Source organism: Megascapheus bottae, unplaced genomic scaffold, assembly GCF_031878675.1.
Source record: "Megascapheus bottae isolate mThoBot1 unplaced genomic scaffold, mThoBot2.hap1 H_1, whole genome shotgun sequence".
NCBI classification, from domain to species: Eukaryota; Metazoa; Chordata; class Mammalia; order Rodentia; family Geomyidae; genus Megascapheus; species Megascapheus bottae.
Window position 1 is genome coordinate 3,889,221 of NW_028327858.1, and position 20,881 is coordinate 3,910,101.

Genomic DNA, 20,881 nt, shown 5'->3' on the forward strand with positions numbered 1-20,881 from the left:
TCTTCAGCTCAAGGCTACCATCCTACTTATAACTTTTTTTGAACATCAGTTTCAGAGGGCAATAAGATTTCTGCAACTTGCATGCATAGAAAAGTAAAGAAGAAGCCTGTATAAAATGCACAACTGGGGAGCTAATCTGGGCATTTTTAATGTCCAAATCACAAGAAGATAAAGGCCAACTCACTCAGGATACCTGAGGAAGTTTTAATTACTGTTTAATATTTAATACAACCCTACATAATTGTCACAAGTAGATGCATAAGACTATGCATGTTTCGGGCCAGGAACTTGGCCTAGTGGTTAAAGTGCTTGCCTAGCATGCACGAAGACCCGGGTTCGGTTCCTTGGTACCACATATATAGAAAAAGCTGGAAGTAGTGCTGAGGCTCAAGTGGTAGAGCTCTCGCCTTGAGAAAGTCCAAGGACAGTGCTCAGGCCCTGAGCTCAAGCCCAGGACTGGCAAAAAAAAAAAAAAAGACTATGCATGTTTCATTTAAACAGCATTATATATCAGAGATAATTATAGGACTATCTAATCTGCACATCAGTAGATTATAGTTATAGCAGGATTTTACCTGTGTTGGCTAGAAATCAACACTTTTCTAGATTTTACTTTTTTTTAAATGGTTCTCTTCATTTTACTAAATTTTTAGCCTAAAATACATTTTATTATTCTTCTCTCTGGAGATGTATGTTACTTAAAATGAGATGAGAAAAGATGCCAACTCATTCCTCAAGTCACAGGTAGAGTGTGGTGGTAAAATTTCTTTGTGTTGTGAACAATAAACCCCCATGCATGTAACAGAGCCCAGCCAAAACTGTCAGGGAAAACATGAGTCAGTAAGGCAGGGTCATCTGAGAAGTCCTGGGTTCAAAGGTGAGAGAGTTCTGACGAGGGTAAAGAAATATTCAGAAAAGTTTCAACATCCTTGGGTAAAGAGCTTCCTAAAGTTCTGGGTTCAAGAAGGGGTTGCTACAGAAGAAATTGTGGTACCAGTGTAAGAATGCTCTGTCGTATCCCTCAATGCTACTTTGTCATGCTCTGTCATTTTGTTCATGGGTGATCCCTGGGCTCTGAGTACCAAGAAACACCATGTTTCAGGAGGGACTCAGTTTAGGAACTCAGCCTCATCTCTGTACTTAGTTGTTCTGGAAAGGGTAGGGTGTATGCTAATCTTCTTGGAATAAAAATGGTTATCAAAACACCACTTGCAAGAATTCTATTGTCTACAGCTTGTGCAAGAAAAGCCTTGGTCAGACAATGATGGGATTTGTCCACTGTGGAAGTTTAAGTGGACAGGGAACAGGAATACCCATTATACAGCTTTATTTATTTATTGAATCTTCATCACATCTGATCGAGGATTTACACAACAGAAAGGACCATGGCTGGCTCTCAGAGAACCCAGCGGATAACCCACCTGTGATACGGCTTGAGCTGTGTCACCAAGAATGAACGTGTGCCAAAAGACTTGTGAGTCGTGTTGAAGTGTGTGGTTTTTGTTTCTCTGTCAAACAGCTCACGGATGAGGAGGGTATAGTTGAGGATGTCACCATTGGTCCTCACTGGAGGATCCCAAGTCACTCTGATCTCCTGAGGGCCCTTGGCATGTAGGGTTGGGGGTTCTATCCCCAAGGGTGCGTAGGGGCTGGTGCGTTCTTTGACTGGAGGACTCCAGATGCTTCCTTGGCTGTTGCTGGCAGCCACAGCATAGCCATACTCCATGCCTGGGGTTAGGGTAATGTCATGATAGTGTGTTTCCAGGCCAGTATACACAATAGTACCATCCCTCCTGACTTCATAACTTCTTATTTGGCCATTTGGATTTCTTGGGGGTTTCCATGTGATTTCTATGGACACAGGGCCAGTGACTTGCAAGGTTGGGGGGTCCATATTCTCTGGTGGGGCTTCCATTGTCCAGGCAGATTTTGACTCACTTGTTGTGCATCCTCCACATGTGCAGGCTGTGAGGGAGAAACTGTACTGAGTGTATGGCTGTAAATGAGATAACAGCAGGGACAGGTTCTGCCTGGCCAGGTACTCCTCACCATTACCTCTAAGCAAATAGTGAGTGATCCTTCCATTTGGAAGTAAGGGGGGTGACCAAGACACATTTATTTGATTAGCATTAACAGGACAAAGAGTTGGAGGCTGGACTCCAGACGGGGCAGCCTCAGGGGTTGTGATGTGGGCGGGAATGCTGGTGGTGCAGCCTCCGCTAGTGCAGCCCATCACCGAATAACTGTAGGTGGAAAAGGGAAGCAAGTTATTGTCGGTGTAATTGAAAGTTGCAGCATCAAAGCTGAAAGGATAGAGCGTTCCATTCCGTTGTAGCTTATAGGACTGCATAATACCATTGGACTTCTCTGGAGGCCTCCAGGAAATCAGTAGTTCTGGTGGATTCGTGGATGCATAGGATAGCTCAGGTGGGGACAGTCTTTCTGGAGGCGCTTCTAATGTCCTCACCGCACTCCAAGAGCTACAGGTATTCCCTGCCGAATTCCAAGCGCAGATCTGATATTCACACTGTGTCCAGGGCTGCAAATCTGTGTCATTATACATGAATGTCTTCCTTCCAGGACTGTATTCAGAGAAAACAGTTTTCTTATTAGCCTGGATTGTCTGATTCCCCCCAGTTTTTCCCTCAAAGCACCTGCGAACCACTTCATAGCGACGAATCTTTCCATTGGGATTAACAGGCTCTGACCAACAAAGTTCAATACTGGTGGCCTCCACAGTTTGGATTGTGGGAGCCAACTGGGAGTCTGGAGGGGCTTCCTGTGTCCAGATAGGTTGGGGTGCCGAATGTGCACAACCTGCCTCTGTACAGGCCTCCAGGGTCAGAGTGTAGAGAGTAAAGGGGACCAGGCGTCGGAAGAGAAACAGGCGCTTCAAACCCGTGTACTCCAGTAGCCCGTCGCTGAAGATGTTGTACATCTGGGGAAGAGAAGCAAAGCAATCATGTGTGGTAGGATTCCTCGTCATTTAGCTACACAGCCTTTGAAAAGACTGATGCTCTTCATGCCTGGCTGGGATGACTAATTCAGAAGGAACATTAAGACAGTCATTTTGGGAATGCGATTAAAAATTTCTAAGTAAGATCCACCAAAAGAGAAACCATGATTTTAAATTCAGTTAAGCACAGAAATGGCAGGAAAACGGGTGAACTAATTGAGCAGTGATACACATTAGACCCTTTGCTGGATATGAACTATATGACTTGAAGGGGAGAAGAGTTGGGAGGGAAAAACTTAAAGAAAATGAGGAAAGGGATGACAGTGTTCACAAGAAATGTATTTCTTACCTGATGTATGTATTTGTAACCCTCTATACCTCACCTTTACAATAAAATTTTGAAAAAATACTGTTGAATAATATATAAGCTTTTATCTAGACCTCAAGGTTACTAAACTTAAGTAGTACCTTTAAAATTTTTTTTGAACTTATGGTCTGGTTTCTACTATGTAGCATGAAGTTTAACTCTACTAGCTGAGTCACATCTCTAGACTTTTATTGAGCCTGTCACTTTCATGGCTGGATCTCACTTTATCATGGGCCAGACTGCGCACATTTTCCCTTATGTTGCTGAGAATGGTGGCGTGTGCCCCTGTGCCTCTCCACTGGCCATGAAAGAGTATCATGGATTCATATGTCTAGGCTGGTTTTGAACCATAATCCCCCACAATCTCCACAACCCAAGTTGCTGGAATTGCAGGCTGGAATCACAATGTCTGGGCATATACATACACACATAAGTCTATAAATTTAAATAGAAAATATATAAGTACATATACATATATTCACATATATGTAATATATATTTAAGTAGGAAAGAGTATTCAAAACTACTAGTCACACTTTTGATCTCATTCTGCCTAAGGTAGGAATGGTTGGTTTTAATTTTCTGTCTCCCACAGACCTCTAGCTATGTGGTTTATGAACTAAGTTGTTATTTTCCCATGCATTCCTAGCGTGATGTACTATTCTGTGTCAGAGACCCAAAGACAAGGGGGCCACCTGTTTCACACCAAATCCATGAACAAAATAACTCATGCCTCTTTATAAGATAATTGTCTCAGGTGATTCATTGTAGTGACAGGGACCTGGAAAATACATATGGGGATTGGTTTCATTTTAAATGTCTTTTCTTTTTAAATAGTACAGGCATTTGAATTCAATACCTTGAGCCTGCTAAGCACTCTACTAATTGATCCATACCCCGGCTCTCACTCAAAATAGCCATAGCATGCATATTTTTAGGTAGGTAATTACCTAATTAAAATCCTATTTTACCACATTTGCTCTCTCCCTTTTTTCAGGCTAATAATTTTATGGTTTCTCCTTTCCCTATTGCCTGCCAACAATTTCCCTCATCACCATAGGATGGACAGTGTTGACAATAGTATATATTTTCTTTAGAAAAACCAAACTAGAATGGAATGTTCCCAAGTGATGTACCATTTCTGGCTAACCTAGGAATTTACGCTCCCTGTCCTTGACTTAGGTCCTTAACGTAAAACACTTTTACCTTGTGATGACTAGAAAACATATCTGTATAGCTATTTTGTTTTTACTTCCAATGTTGTAGGTAATAGACTACACAGGTATCAATTACAAATATTATAAAGTCATGATGTAAAGTGAGACAGTTTTGATACATATTTAAGGTAGGTGAGACAAAGTTATGATGCTAGGTATGTTAGGTATGTTAAAACTAGGTACGTTTTAAAAATAGGTATGTTCAATTTAACAGCACTGTTAACTAAAAATGGATGTGTTATCATAAATTGAGGGGCATCTGTATTTGTCCTCTCTCCTTTTGCTGTGGGTGAAGCTAGTACGTGTGCTCTATTGGAGACCACCCAAGCTCCATATCCCATCCCTTCCTTCCTCCAAATGACTTTGCAGTGATTTTCACCACCTCCTCCTCTGGTTATTTTCAAGGTATATGCACACATTCTAGTAGATTGCATTGCATTTTTTAAAATAAAATTTTAACATCGCCATAGTACCCTGAACACCGTCACATTTCCTGGTTTTTCTTCCCAATCCCCAGCTTCTTTAACTAGTTTCTGTCCACATTCCCTTCACGTGATCTGGCCAATATCACAGTAACCTCATTCCTAAAGCCAGGGCCACTCTCATCTCTCATGTGACTTGGTCTCTCTGTGACACTTGTCATATTTTCTCTTCAGTTTGGGGACTTTCCATTCACTTACTTCACTTATTACCTCCTTTACCTCTTTTCAATATTTTTTGGCTGCCTTATTTTCCTTCACTCAACTGGTGAATCTCCTATGTCCCAGAATTTCACCCCAGCTTCTCTTCATCACTAGGTACATTCTCTACACAGTGGGTCTTTTCCAGTAGTGTTTGTTTTTTTTTAAAATTTTATTATCAGGGTGATGTACAGGAGCAGTTACAGTTACATTCCCGGGGTTTATTTATTGCTATTTTGTGTGCTGTTTGGAATGGGACCTAAAGCTTTGCAGATGCTACATAAGTGTTCTGCCATCAAGTGGCCCAACATCACAGTTTCTGCTAACAGATTCCAAATATTTATTTCGATTATGACTTTTCTTGGGCATTCTAGCCTTGTACCTTTGATGGCCTACTTGCCCCTCAAATCTGTTCACCTGTCAAACTCACCATCTGAGTTAACAGCTCAAGGCCAAACTTAGAAGTCATTCTGAAGTAATTTTCCCATTTTCTTTTACATCTATGTTTGTCAGTCTATCAACAGAAATCTTCATCTGATCCTCTATGCTCCCTGATTTCTCAATTTCCCTTCTAACCAGAGCCATCATCAATTCCAATCTGAATCTACCAGTGCCTTGGTATGTTCTCCACACATCAGCCAAAAGTTACTTTTACAAATAGAAATTGGATTTCTCTATTCATTTGCTTTTGGCCTTTAGGAAATTTTCATTGCATATGGAATAAGTTCCCAGCCCCATTCCACAGCTCCAAAGACCTCTGACTCTGACCACTATCTGAATCTCTTCGAGGGCCATCGTTCCTCCCTCCCCAATGTTTTATTCCCACTGGATTTCCTCCTTTCCTTGAGCACATCAAGTTCATTCCTGCCTCCAGGCCTTGCCTTTGCTATTCGCTTCGCCTGGAACGTTGTGCCCCATATCTTCACATGACTGACTCTGTCTTGTCATTCAGGGCTCAGCTCAAATGTCAACTCAATTCAAATGATTATCCATTCCAAAATAGCCTGAGCAGGCATAATTACATTACTCTATTTAATTTTCTTTATAGCAGCCATCGCTCTCTGAAATTTCCTTGCTTGTTTATTTACCAGGTTACTGTTTGCTTTTCAGTCTCCCCTCTCCACTTCCATTCTCTCCCACACTGATTCATACACGTTTTAAGGGTGGTGACAGCAGGGACCTTTTCTTGTCATGCTCACTCTTGAATAAGAGCATGGCACTTAGTAGAAACTCAATAAATATTTGGTGAAATGTAATTGAAGGTAAGAGGTGTCAACGTCCTTCTTGTCAATCATGCTAGGGAGAAGCAGGGTGCTGGGAGAGAGACCAAGGCTTTGTGAAAGCCTTGGCAGTAGGGAAAGCAAAGCTTTCTACTTTGTATTGTGATTCAGAATTTAATGTTGGAGATCTGAAGCTCAAGATGCTCGCTCTGGTGGCTGAAGAGAATTGGGCGTCTGTCAGGTACAGACATAGGCTGGCTGGTGGGAAATGGCTGGCCTTTGTGATTGACAGTGGATTCACAGCCAGGCAGGATGGTGGCCCAGTGAGGGGAGCCCAAGCCCTGGAGACCCAACGTCAGTTCTAAGTTATTTTGCTGCATGAGATTCCCTGCTGTCTTTCCTCTTGCAGAATTTTCAGGGACTCATAGCTCATGCCTGTAATCCTGGCTACACAGGAAAGGCTGAGATCTGAGGATCAGGGATTCCTAGTTAGCCAGGGCAAGAAAGTCCATGAGATTTTTATCTTCATTTAACCTCCTCAAAGCTGGAGGTAGGGCTGTGATTCAAGTGGCTGAGTGCCAGCCTTGAGTGCAAAAGTTAAGAAAAGGATAACATCCAGGTCCTGAATTCAAGCCTCAGGACAGGCATTTCTCTACCCCTACAAATAATAATAAGTTGCAGTTTAGTCCTGTTTTTTGTGGAATGAACATGGGTGACTCTGCCACCTTGGGGAAGAGCAGGCAGTGGCTGGGGGCTGGGGATGTTGCTGGCCCTGCTGGCAGAAGGTTAGCTGAAGAGAAGGCCTAAGGAGTGAGAGGAACGGCAGCACCAGTGGCTTTCACCCCTGGGGAGAATTATCAGAAAGGGAAGAAAGCCTCGTGGCTGCACTTTCCCTCCAGTGAAGATAAAAAACATCAACACACAGATTTTCCTCCGGACTGTCATTCCCTTGGTCCTACAGGGTGGTGACAGCAGGATGTTACGTGTGCTGCCTCTAGAGCTTTCTCATGGCCACATATGGAAGTCAGGGAGTTAATAGACTTGTATGTCTGGCTTAGTAAGCTCTGTCCAAAGTGCAAATTTGGCAAGGCTTACAGCAGATCATCAGGCAGAACAATTCTAGAGGCAGTATGAAGACCCAAGTTGTGACTTCCAAGCCTCAAATCCCATCCCAATCATTTGTAACTGTGGGCTCAAGAAGCTAGTTAGGTTTTTGTTTTGTTATTTTTGGCTTTTGCCAGTCCAGGGCCTGAGCACTGCCCTTGGGCTTTCCTCAAAGGTTACCGCTCTACCACTTGAGCCACAGCACTACTTCTGGCTTCTCTATGAATGTGGTACTGAAGAATCAAACCCAGATCTTCATGCATGTGAGGCAAGCACTGTACCACTAGGCCAAACTCCTGGCTCATTGTGTCTTTTGAATAGCAGTGGGGGTAATGTGAGAATTAAATGAGTTAATATATGGAGAAAGCATTCGGCCAGGAGCTGGGTTTGTAGTAAACATGTCATGCATACACACACCCCCTTCCTGCCCCCACACTTTTCTTTGATCTGTAAATGCCTGGAGGTGCCATCCAGCAGAATTAAGCAGGCTGTGAAGGGACTTTTCCCATAGTGGCCTGCTGGCATGCCAGGGCTCCTCTAAGTACCCTGAGGATATCATCTGTGCTTTCACAGGTGGGTTAAACAGTACCTTCAGGACTCCGTTGGTTCTCACAGGCTCTGACCACTGGAGTAGCAAAGCCCGGCCATTTTCTTTCTGTTCAGCTGTAAACTCGCTCAGTCCACTGGGGGAAGATTCTAAAGTTTGGATCAGAGTCCAAGGGCTTGAGACTTCTCCTGCATGGTTCGCAGCCACCACACCAACATGGTAGGTTGTGAATGGTTCTAACCCATAAAGGTGGGCTTCATGCTGTGTAGCCTGTAAGGAAGGCAACAGAATGAATCGCTTTTAGAAACTGGCACTGACGGCTGGAAGATCATCTCTGACCCACCTGGTTCAATACACAGATCTACATCAGAAACATGAGAACAGGGTTTCAAATTCTCCCTAAGAGTTTTGTTAGTGACACTCAGTTAATATAGTCACTCTTCCTGTCTGTTAACTCCTATGTTCCTGGATGTGAACTACATCAACTGCTCTACATTAACCCCCACAATCCTGTTGATGAATGTGATCTTAGATATCCCAGGAATTGTAAATCAGATAGGATCTGAGACTGCAACCAAAAGATGTGGATATGATATAAATGTTTAAAAAAATCTTCCAGGTGCCGGGAGTTGACCTAGTAGTAGAGTACTTGCCTAGCATGCACAAAAACCCAGGTTCAATTCTTTGGCACTTTATACATGGAAGTGGTGCTGTGGCTCAAGTGGTAGAGCTCTAGCTTTGAGAAAAGTCCAAGGACAGTGCTCAGGCCCTGAACTCAAGCCTCACAATTGACAAAAAGAAAAAAAAAATCTTCCAGATCAGTGGTGCATCCAGTTCATGATAACAATAACAACAACAACAACAACAAAATTGTAGTATTATTTGCATGTCAGAGGCTGGGTTAACTTCTCACCAGATAAAACTTTAAACGGCTGAAAGACTTCACCAGAACAACTCTAATTCTCTAATCCCCAGTGATGTTTGTTTATATGTAAGACTCTCTCCAACTCCCCAACGTTCCCCTCTCATTCTTCTGGTATGTATTTATGACTTTCAAATTCAATAAAACTAACACATGCGAGGAAATAGTCATAAGCCCATTGAACTATCACTGTACAAAACATCCTTGGAGAAGTCTGCCATTAAGATAAATGTGAACGTATTTTCATTTGTTAAAAAGCCCCGTAACTAAAAACAGGAAACATGTCAAAAGTAATTGTTACGTAGGCTTTGAGAACTTAGTCTGTGTTGATTTAAAAAAATAATAGCAGAATTAGATGGTATTTTTTTTTCTGTTTGTTTGTTTCCTTGCTTGGAGAGAAACATTTAACATATTTTGCATAACTACACTGGAGCTGAGAATCTTAATGCTTAGAATGGCCCTGGGGTGTTCTTTTCACATCTGGACTGGGTGGATATGTCTACTTAATGTAGGAATTATGTCTGCAAGTGGTGTAGTAATGTGGGTATAGATAAACACACACACGTTTGTGTATTATATCCACTGGCTATGGTATCAGAGGAAGTTTTGACTGAGTTAGTGCGATGCCTTTAATGATGTGTGCAACAGACTTGGTTGATTAAATGTTTTGATATGACACCCTTCAGCTGTGTTTTTTCTTTTTTGTGTGTTGTTGGTGTTGGTGGTGGTTTTGTGAAGTAGGGGTTGTCATGAGATAAGGAAGGGTAGAGGAAGCTGTTTCTGAAAGTAGCTAGCCAACAACGTCAGACTCAACTATATGAAAGGAATTCTCTTTTGTTTTGAAGTAGCCAAATGCAATTTGGGGAGAAAAGAACTAAAACGAAGTAACAAAATAAAATGGAGCCATTGCCCAGATAAGCTGACTAAATATAACTGAGGCAATGTAGAGATAATTTTTGACATGTTTTCTGTCACTGTTAGTTTGCAAGCTTCAGCTGATAACTCTTCTTATTATGTGTGGAACCCAGGCAGATAAAATACAATTTCCTTTTCATATCAGAAATCTTAAAGTCAATTTTCCTGTTTCAATAAGACCCATTATAATATTATATGCTAACCTCTTGAAATCTTTTAATATTTAAACATTTGCTAAGCGACCAGATTATGAAACAAATTTTACAGAAATACTAATTTCTCTTTTTTAAAATATTAAAAGTTCGATCATAAATATTTAAAAAACTTATTTCTCCATACAACATTGGATGAGTCTTTTAGATAAATATAGCACAGAACTAGAATGACCATAATGAATATTAAATCTGAAGATGCTACAAGCCCTGATTACAAACATTCTTTGCCAATAAATGGTTCCTTTTCCGTGGAAATAGGGCAAACACCAGCAAGATTAATAATGCAAAAAAGAATAATTCTTTATGCAGAATATTGCCAAGAAGAATAGCATAAGCTCCAAAGTAAATTGTAATCACCTCTAGCAGATTATAGATTTTAAAAAAAGGTAGGCTGTGGGGGACACTTAGAGATAGCTTTTGTCATAAGAAACATGAAAAGCATGTGGGCGATAAAGCAAAAACATATGTATATTGTCAGTAGCTGCACCTGCTCAATTACAGTTTATTTCAGAGCTGAGAATTCTGTTTAGCCCCTAGATGGCAATACCATCCAACACTTTTGGTAACATGAGTACTTAATGATTAACAACCAGCATCTAGTCATCCAACATACTCCAGGCAACCATTAAAAAAATAACAAAAACTGATTTCATTATAGATTCTTTTAATAAACATTTATGGCTCAGATCCTTGAAAGCAAAAGTAGTCGAAATGCCCTGGCCTTAAAACCTCCACCGCCTTAATGTAGAAGCATGACCTGCAAGTCTCAAGTTCAAGTTTGAGGATGTCTGGCACAGATGTTTAGAGGTATGGTCCCACAAAGGGTGATTACCACAGGGTTTTGCTTAATTTGGTTTTCATGTATCTTTTCTTTTCTCTTAAAAGCTAGAAATAATCACATACTAGGATGTAGAAGAGAATTTCCGTGTTATAAAATTATACCCAGGACAGATTCTTAGATTAATTTGTTATTTCAAAAGAGCTATCAAAACAAGAATGGAAAGAAAAAGAAAAAATTCCATCCACACATACATACCCCTCACACGGATCTCACGAATAGCCGTGCAGTTTCTCAATCGTAACATCACCAGAGAAAGTGAAGAAAATTTAAAAAAATGACCTAACAATCATTATCAATTTATCCATTGACATTTTAGGAAGTAGTGTATGTTATTATCTTCTGAACAGACATTTAACATTGAAGCTTGCTATTTTAGAATACTATTTACAACCTCATTGTGAAAGCCAGATGTTAGTATCCTTAAATTCAGGATTAGGAACTATTTTCATTATTTTAAATTCAGGTTTCTTAAATCTCGCGTTGGTTTCTGTTCTTTCCTATGTAGATCCACTACCGTCTCTACTCAGTGTAAATATTCATTCCTTTTTATTTTTTTTCTAAGCTCAGTACTAGTACCTCATGCCTACAATCCTAGCTACTCAGAAGGATAAGAACTGAGAATGTAGTTCAAACCGAGCTTGGCAGGAAAGTTGGAACTTACCTACAATTAATAAGTAAAAAAGTGGATCGCAGCTGTTGCTTAAGTGGTAGAGTGTCATCCATATACACACACACCCCTAATTCCTCTACAGTATTATCTTCCCATCAGTCTACAACCCCCTCAAACGCTACTCCTTTACTTCTTCAGAGATTTTTCAGGACAGTTTCCATCTTCCTGAGACCAGAAGAGGATACTCTTTAGGTGAGGAACACAAAGACTAAATGGTTATGTGCATGTGACCATACAGAATCATAGCTATCAAAATGAACTTCAGGGAATGGAAGAAAGAGATTTTTTTCCTTCTTTTTATTTTGCTGCTTATATATTCTTTCCTTTTTGTCCTGTTTGTTCATGTACCTGTCTTTGGGAATGTAAAAAGAGACACCAAAACATCAGGACAAAGGTTGAACTAATTCCACAGTAATACTCACTAGGCACTATACAACTTGCAGGGGAGAAGGGCCATTACTTACTTGACTTATGTAATTCTAAACCCTCTGTATATCACCTCTACAATAAAAGTTTTTTTTTTAAATGAAAGGACCTCTAGGATACAAAAACAAAAGCCATATAATGAGTGATTGTTGTCCTTAATGTACTGTTATCTCTCATCTCTTTTGTTGTCTCTTGGTTATCTCATATTGTTACAGTATTTCACTTTGTTATCTGATATATTGGATAAATGCATATTTGGTTATTTGAAATTGGATAGGGAAGGCAGGAAAACAAGATGAGGGGTGGGGGTAGGGGGAAGGGAAGTAGAGACCAAGACATGAGAAAGGGTATCAATGTTTGTGAAATAATGCACCTTCTATCTGGTGAATATAATGTAACCCTTCTATTAATTACAATAAAAATATATGAAAAGAAATACAGTGCATCTTGAAAAAAATAAATGAGGGAAAGAGAGTAAACAAATGCAGAAGTGGTACTCATTAGACATTATGTTAAAAATGAACAACTTGTGGATGGAGATGGAGGGAAAACCTGGGAAAGAGGGAAGGTGTGACATTTTCCAAAAAGAAATGTGTTCTTTCTGACTCATATAACTGTAACCCTCTGTATATCACTTTTATAATAATAATTAAAACAATTTTAAAAAAGAAAACCTTTTTTCCCTTCATTGTCATTTTATTCTTTCCTTCCCTTCACACTTTCTTCCTATTGATTCTTTTGAGTCATTATATTTGTGTGTGTGTGGCATTGCTCACTCGTGGCCTACCAGTTTGCGCGTACTTTATTTAGTCTTTGTCTATTCTTACATCTATATCCATTCACATTCATATCTTGAAGTAATCATCTACCTTGCTTAGCTATAGATAAAGAGAATTATACAATGAAGGGACCTAGGGAAGTAATCTTTTACTAGAGACAATCTGTTTTCCACAATCTTTTGAAAGAGATTTAGCTGCTGTTGTTACTTCTCCTCCTCTTCCTCCTCCTCCTCCTCCTCCTCCTCCTCCTCCTCTTCCTCCTCCTCCTCCTCTTCCTGCTCCTCTTCCTTTTCCTTCTTTTCCCTCTCTTTCTCCTTCACCTCCTCTTCTTCTTTAATGCATGAGGGTCAAAGTCAGGATACAAGCCAGTGCATCATTTTATGGGGCACAAAGACTCTGTCTTAGAGGCTCCACTGGCAAGCTGAACTACATTTTAACCCCCCAACTCTGCTCCTGGTAACAACTGAAGCATGCGGAGTCTTTGGCAGGCTGACAATTTTACACCACCCACTCTGATTATTTTTGATGACTTGAAGTGCCTCAAAGGTGGCTCTGGGGGTCAATAGGTTTATGTAGGTGGAAAATGATCAAAAATTGCCATTGATCTGTAGCTGTCAATAAAAGGCAGCATGGGGATCTTCCATGTGCAAATGTTTAAACTGCAGAAAGCTACCTAACTTAGTCATCTTTGAGGCTATCGATCTGATGATCCAGCAGTTTTCAGAGCTGTCCCTCTGGTCTTTATGGTGGGTTTTTGCTAAGTACCCTTACATTAGTCCTGAGGAATTTTTTACTCTACTCCCAGAAGTGGGTAACAATTCTGATGTGTAGACTCGACTGTGTTTTATAGCAGGGTAGAATGCACTTACTAATTACCCTCAGGAGAGGGTTAAATCTCCCCAGTGACCATCCACTTTGTCCCAAACCAATGGCATTTCTTTTGTCTTTGCCTTTCATTTACCATTTCCACTTTCACCGGCTCCTCAAGCTAAAATGAATGATTTTGGGTTACAAGTCCTGACCAGACAGTGGGGTTCTGTCACCTCCTGAGTGCGCATAAATGCCATGGACCAGAGAGTAAGCAATTAAATATGTTGCCTTTTTGCACAAAAGGAGCTTCGGAGTAATCCAGATTTAAATATTCCAACCACTCAGAGACTTCGTTGTATTACATTTTACTATATTATAATGAGAAAAATAAAGGAAAAGTTAGAGACAAGAGCTGGGCTTTCTAAATAAAGTTATAAATAAAATATGAGTAGTCCCAGCTCTCAATCACTGTTACCTCAGAGCTACAAGTTTAGATTGTGTGCTTGCAGTTAATTGCATGACTTTTATATCTTTTGAGGCTGACAAAACATTATTTTTTCCAGATAATTTGAGGCCTGGGATCTGTAGGGTCATTTTAATTTTTCTATTTATAAAAGTAATGTTTGGCTTCCTCAAAGGTTGACTGACATATTTACATCTAGTCATTATTTTGGACAAATTACTCAGAAGTGATTCAGAAGTGATCTCTATGCTACCCATTAGCTGGATACCAAACTTAAATATTTATCTATGGTGAACCCAGCATAAGACTTCCAAGACTGCAAAATGTTAAGATTATTAGGAAGTTTTCACACTTTCGCCTAAACTTCTCTAAGCTGGAGGGACTAAGAAGTTATCAATAGCAACACATGTATCTGCTAGGCCAGGCAGAATGATCCATCAACTCACAATACAGAAAAGGTTTGTGGTCAGTTTTTCATGTAGTGGAAAGTGTTTGTGGGTTTGGTAGCATCAACAAGTGTCAAAATGGTCAATAGAAACAATTGTCAGTTTTGTTCAGTTCTTTAAATATTTCTGAGTATTTTATATGGTATTCTGTAAAAGTTGGGCACTAGTGGCTCACACTGAAAATCGTAGCTAAGAAGCTGAAATCTAAACGACTGTGGTTTGAGGTCAGCTGGGGGTGAAAGTCCACAAGATTCTATCTCTAAAACCAGGCTGCAGGCATGATTTAAGTGGTAGAGTTATGTAGGTAGAGCCAGCTGACGTAGTATAAAGACATGACTTTAAACCTTTTTTTTTTTTAATCACCAAACAATACAAGATAGTACACACATGATTTTGGTTCTGAGTAACTTAGAATTGAATCTTGTCAATCAACAATAAACAGATGCATACAAACTCAAAAAATGATTGTGCTAAGGTAAGGTATGATGGCACATGCCTTCCCAGCTCAATGTGAAGAGAAGAAAAAAATAGAATAGAAGAAAGACTGCCTGTACAACAAATGGTGGTGACAGAACTGGTTAAGCACCTGTGGAAAACTAAAGTTGGATCATTATATGTCACCTTGTACCAGAATTAATTCCAAGTGGATCAAAGATTTTAAGGTAAAAGCAGATACCCTGAAAACTTTACAAGAAGGAATAGGAGATACACTAGGTCTCCTTGGCGCAGGAATCCTTTCTTAATAAAGACTCAGAAACACAAGTTAAAGTTTGGACAAATGGGATTGCATTAAACTGCAGAGATTCTGTATGGCAAAGGACATAGATAACAAGTTCTCTCCCACAGAGTGGGAGAAAATCTTCACTAGCCATAAAACAGACAAGACTTTATATCTAAAATATATCTCCAGCTCAAAAAATGTGAATCTCTCCAAAACAAATCTTCAAAGAAACAACCATCCCATTAAAAGATGGGCTGAAGACTTAAAGACAGACTTCTCTGAAGAGGAAATAAGAATGGCCTATAGACAATGAAGAAATGATTGACATCTCTGGCCATAAAAGAAATGTAAATCAAAACGACTTTGAGATTCTACCTCACTTCAGTTAGAATAGCCATGATCAAGAAATCTAATAACAACAGATGCTGTGGGGATGTGGCCAGGAGGGAGTGTAAACTCGTTCAACCACTATGGAAAGCAGTATGGTAGTTCCTCAAAAGAGTAAATAGAGCTCCCCTATGATCCAGCAATTCCACTACTTGATACTACCCAAATGTCCAGAAGCAAGGGCATACTAAACTTACTAGCACAAAGATGTTCATTGCAACATTTTTTACTGTAGCTAAGATATGGAACCAACCCAGATGCCCCTCAGTAGATGAATGGATAAAAAAGATATGGTACTTATACACAATGGAATTCTTTGCTGTCATCAGAAAGATGGCTGACATTGCCCCATTTGTAAGGAAATGGGAAGACTTGGAAAAAATCGTAATAATTGAAGTAAGCCAGACACAAAGGAACATAGGCTCAATGGTTTCCCTCATTTGTAATAATTAGACACATCTAGGACTCTCCTAGCAGAGGATCACAATAGCTTAAATGCTGTGCACATAGGTTCATATAGGATGAGACTAAATGAAAGGAACTCTAGGATATGGAAGCAAGTGTTTCTTCTTTGTGATTGCTGTTCTTAACCTACTATGTTATTTCTTTTCTCCTTTTTTCCCCTTAAGGTTAATCTCATGTGGTTACTATATCTGATTTTGTTACCTGGTATATTGTATATACATTTGTTTGTTTACTTGAAATAGGGAAGGGAGGAAGCAAGATGATTGTGAGGAGGTGGAGGGGAGAGAAATGGGGACAAAACATGAATGTTTTTGTCAATGTGTGAGAAATAATGCACCCACTACCTGACAACTGAAACTGTAACCCCTCTATATATTACCCTGACAATAAAATAAAAAACAACAACAACAAAAAACAACTAGAAAAAATGTCTAAGAGGGCCGGAGTTTGGCCTAGTGGTAGAGTGCTTACCTAGTATGCATGAAGACACGGGTTCAATTCCTTGGTACCACATACATAGAAAAAAGCCGGAAGTGGTGCTGAGGCTCAAGTGGTAGAGCTCCAGCCTTAAGAAAGTCCAAGGACAGTGCTTAGGCCCTGAGTTCAAGCCTAGGACTGGCAAAAAAATTAAAAAACACCTTCTTGAACACTTGTTTGTTAAACTTGTCATTTGAAATATGATGTAAAAATCAATGTTAATAAATTCTTTAATAAAAAATGGCTGAAAATGAAGCTCAAGCGAGAGGGTGCTTACCTAGAGAGTGCAAGGCTGTGGGTTCAAACCTCAGTCCTGCCAGAATGTATGTGATATGTGGGTTCCTGGACAACACAGTGGGGATAGTTCTGCTATGGAATGGAGGAGGTAAACATTTGGGGAAGCCATAGTTGAGAAGTGACTTTAGATTTGGGCTAGGAAAGGTGTGGAATCCCAGTATAAAATAGGCGAGGGAGTGGAACTAAAAAAGAAAAGAACTAAAAAGCCGATCTCTGTAGGAAAGAGCTGTAGTTGAGGGCATCTGAAGATGTAGCAGGGATTGTGGCTGGGAAGGGGTTTGTGGCAGGACTAGACGGGGTTGTGAATGTCTCCTTGAAGTTTTTGGAATTTATTAGGAAGCTTAGGAAGTGATGTTATCAAACATTGTTATTACAAAACAACCACTGGCATTAGACAAAAAAATACTTAAGAACCAATTATGTATAAAGTGCTCCACCGTGCAACTCAAAAGAACAATGGAAAAATAATTTACATTTTTCTATGTAGTGGTATGTATTATGTCAGTGCTTGATGAAATAGTGAACCAATCAGGAATGCACTCATGCATTCTCTTATTTGATACTCAGTCAACAGGTATAGATTGCCATTTCTATAAAGCAATACAACAAATAGCACATTTTTCTTAGGAAGACTTTTTTTTTAAAGAAATTCCAATTAAATGCTTGTTCTAATTCAGAATTTTCAGTTCCTTGTTCAGAAACAGGAATATTCTCTTGATCTGAAAGACATTGAGGTGGGAATTGTAACACGCAATGGGCATTTATGTTATCAATTCTGCCCTGTGAAATGAATGGCTATTAGAAGCACGTGCCTTTGAGTGTGTTTTTCTGATAGTATGATTATATTTGTGCAGAGCTCACCACACTCTTCCCTTAGTCCCTTGAACAGATATCTTGTCTGGATGGCACAAAGAACTAGTCTCCAAGGCATATATGGTGGTTTAAGCATTATCACTCTAGATTCTAACCAATGAGAAGTCATAGGATTTCAATCCAAAGATTTCAGAATGTATACATGCATATACATTTTTCAGATCATTGGGATAGGTTTAATTACGGTTGATTAGTCAGAGATCCTTCATTACAACAGTTGCCAAATTTCTGACACAAAGTATTCAGCTTGGAGTATTCACAAGTCAGAGCTCTGTGATGCTTTGTGTCCTTACTAAAATAAATACATACACTTAGAAAAAAAGAGGAGTGAGCAAAATGTGAGGAAGGCTACTTTTTTCTCTCATGTAAGCCCCACCATTTGTTGCCCAATGGAAGGTCAGTACAGAAAGAAGATTCAATTCACAGACATTTTCTTTGTAGGCAAATTTGTATCGTTTTAATCAGTTAAGCAAAAGCTAAAACCCTAGCAATATGAATGGCGACACTTCAGTTACCATAAAAAATATCGAGGAAGAAATGAATCGTTTTAGAAATGGCTCATTTTTCAAAGGAGAATAGGAAAAAATTAAATTTGTGATAATTAAATTTTAAAGTGGCGAATCAGTCACACTAAATATTAAAAAGCAGTACTTCTGATCTATCAAAATTAAAAATGTACATAGCTGGAGACCCAGCAATTCCATTTTCATAATCTATTGTAGGGGAAGGGTAGCAAGGCTGTACTAAAATAAAAGCAAAAGAATGTTATTTCAGCCATTGTATTGTACTTAAGCAGCCTGTGACTTAACATATGTTTATTGAAGACTAGCTTTGTATATCACCTAGTCTCCTAATCTTCAAAGACAGCAGAAATCACAAAAGAAAAGGTAACTACCATGCTCATTTTATATTATAATGAAGGGGAAGGCTAAGAGGGGGAGGAGGAGGAGAAAGAAAAGGAGGAGGAAATGGAGAGAAAACTAGACATTTTTTTTTGTGTTGACAATGGGACTTGAGTTTGGGGTCTCCAGTTCGTGCTTTGCTTCTTCCTCCTCCTCTTCCTTCTACTCCTCCTTCTCTTCCTCCTCCTCTTTCTGTTCCTCCTCCTCCTTCTTCCATTTCTTCTTTTAAATTCTGTAGTTGTAGGTCTTGAAATCAGTGCCTGGGCACTGTCACTGAGCTCTTTTGCTCAAGGCTAGTGCTCTACCATTTTGAGCCACAGCTCCACTTCTGGTTTTCTGGTGGTTATTGGTAGTTAAAAGTCTCATGGACTTTCCTGCCTAGCTAGGTTGGATTTGAACAGTGACCTTCAAATCTCAATGAGTAGCTAGAATTACAGGCATGAGCCACCACTAGCTTATTAGTTTTTGATCAAGGAGAGTGCTTTATTTAGTACTTGAGTGATACTTATACTTTTTTTGTTGTTGGTTTTAGTTAATTGTGTCTGAATCAATCTTTCCAATTGGAAATGGATGGTTATGAAACCATAGTCTCCAGGTATGCATATAGTCGTGAAACTTTTGTTGAAATGAGTGCTATAAAATCAAGTGAGAAAGAGTATCCATGTTTGTGAAGTTATGCACGTTCTATCTGGTGAATACAATGTAACCCTTCTATTAATCACAATGAAAATTATTTTAAAAAATCAAGTGATATATTGTCTCAGTCTGCACAGAGGTCAGCAAACCTTCAGGACTTCAGGGCTCTTGGCTCTGCTTTCTGTAATCCCATCTCTATCTCAAGAGGAAAGGCCTGTGTCCTGCTCTAGTTTGTCTTACTCCATCCCTGTTTACTTAGCTTCAAGGAGAAGAAATTGTGGTCCCTTAGGTAGAGATAGCTTCTTGCATTCCCTGGAAAATTTCAATATGACTCCATGTCATATGACCAGCCCTCATAGGTCCTATTAATTGCCAGAGTCCAGTAGAAGAGTCAAGTCCCAATTTTTCTCACTTGAAAGTCTGAGGGTGCTGGAGCTGAACTGTGGTGAGGACACACGGGTGGTGTTGGCTTGCCAGTTCTCCACAATCAGAGTTCCTTCAGGCTACCTATTTGCATGCCTCTGCCTCTGCAGGCCCTGTCCCTGCTCCCTCTCAGCCCTGTGCCCATGTCCTTTGGTTTGGAGAATCCACTTACAGTGAACGTGTCAGTGAGACTGTTGCTTATGATTTGTCTTTATTTTTCTTTCTTTCTCAATGCCCTTCCATAGGTGGCAACTTCTGACCATTCTTAACAACACAAATTGAATGTCATTTCCATTTGCTCCATTTGGAAGGGCTTCTTGACTTCTCAGACAGTTAGTTGCTTGCCTCTGTTTCTGCTTTTGATGTTGTTCTTGGCTTTTTTTTTTTTTTTGCATTATAGTAATCTGTTTACCTGTCTTGTCTCCCTAGCAGACCTTGAACTCTTAGAGGACAGGTACTGGGGCTACAAAATGTGTTTGGCACCATATGGGTGCTCAATAGATGTCTGATGAATGCATAAATTATCTTTTATTTAAATACATTATCTTATTGGCAATATGCTAGCTGCTTGGAAAAAAGAAAAAAAAAACTTACCATGACAAATGCCTACTTTTTTTTTGAATTTCAAATTCCATCTCTTTAAGAAGTAGTATAATTAAAGAAACTAGTTTATACATCCTTAAGAAAAGAATATGTGCATAAATAAATGAGAATATAAATTTTTTCTTATTGAATGGGTTTTCAAATTTTTATTTTTGTTGAATGATGATTTTTAGACTTGTATGAGCATAAGTGGTTGCTTTGCATCTTTTCAATCTTTTTTCCCAGTGCTATTTTGTATCTATAACAATTTTTATATTTTTGTTAGTCGTAGGGCTTAAACTCTGGGCATGTGTGCTGTCCTTGAGCTGTTTAGGTCAAGGCTAGTGCTCTACCACTGAGTCACAGTGCCACTTCCAGTTTTCTGGTGGTTCAGTGGAGATTAGAGTCTCAAGGACTTTCATTTCTGGGCTGGTTTTGAACTGTGATCCTCAGATCTCAGCCTCCTGATTAGTTAGGATTACAGACGTGAGCCATTGGTGCCTACCAGTGAATTTGTATTTTAATTCACATCACTGTGTC

At 39.6% G+C, this 20,881-nt stretch overlaps 1 protein-coding gene across 1 annotated transcript in view; it reads right to left on the reverse strand.

Annotated features, from left to right (window-relative positions):
• The window catches only part of LOC150039010 (usherin-like), a gene marked incomplete at its 5' end in the record, with an annotated part of 572,498 nt that overhangs the window by 39,101 nt on the left and 512,516 nt on the right, over positions 1-20,881 (reverse strand). The window contains 2 exons of the mRNA XM_090328110.1: positions 1,422-2,938; positions 8,134-8,361. Coding sequence (XP_090184236.1) covers positions 1,422-2,938; positions 8,134-8,361 — 1,745 coding nt within the window. The remainder of the gene's footprint in view (positions 1-1,421; positions 2,939-8,133; positions 8,362-20,881) is intronic.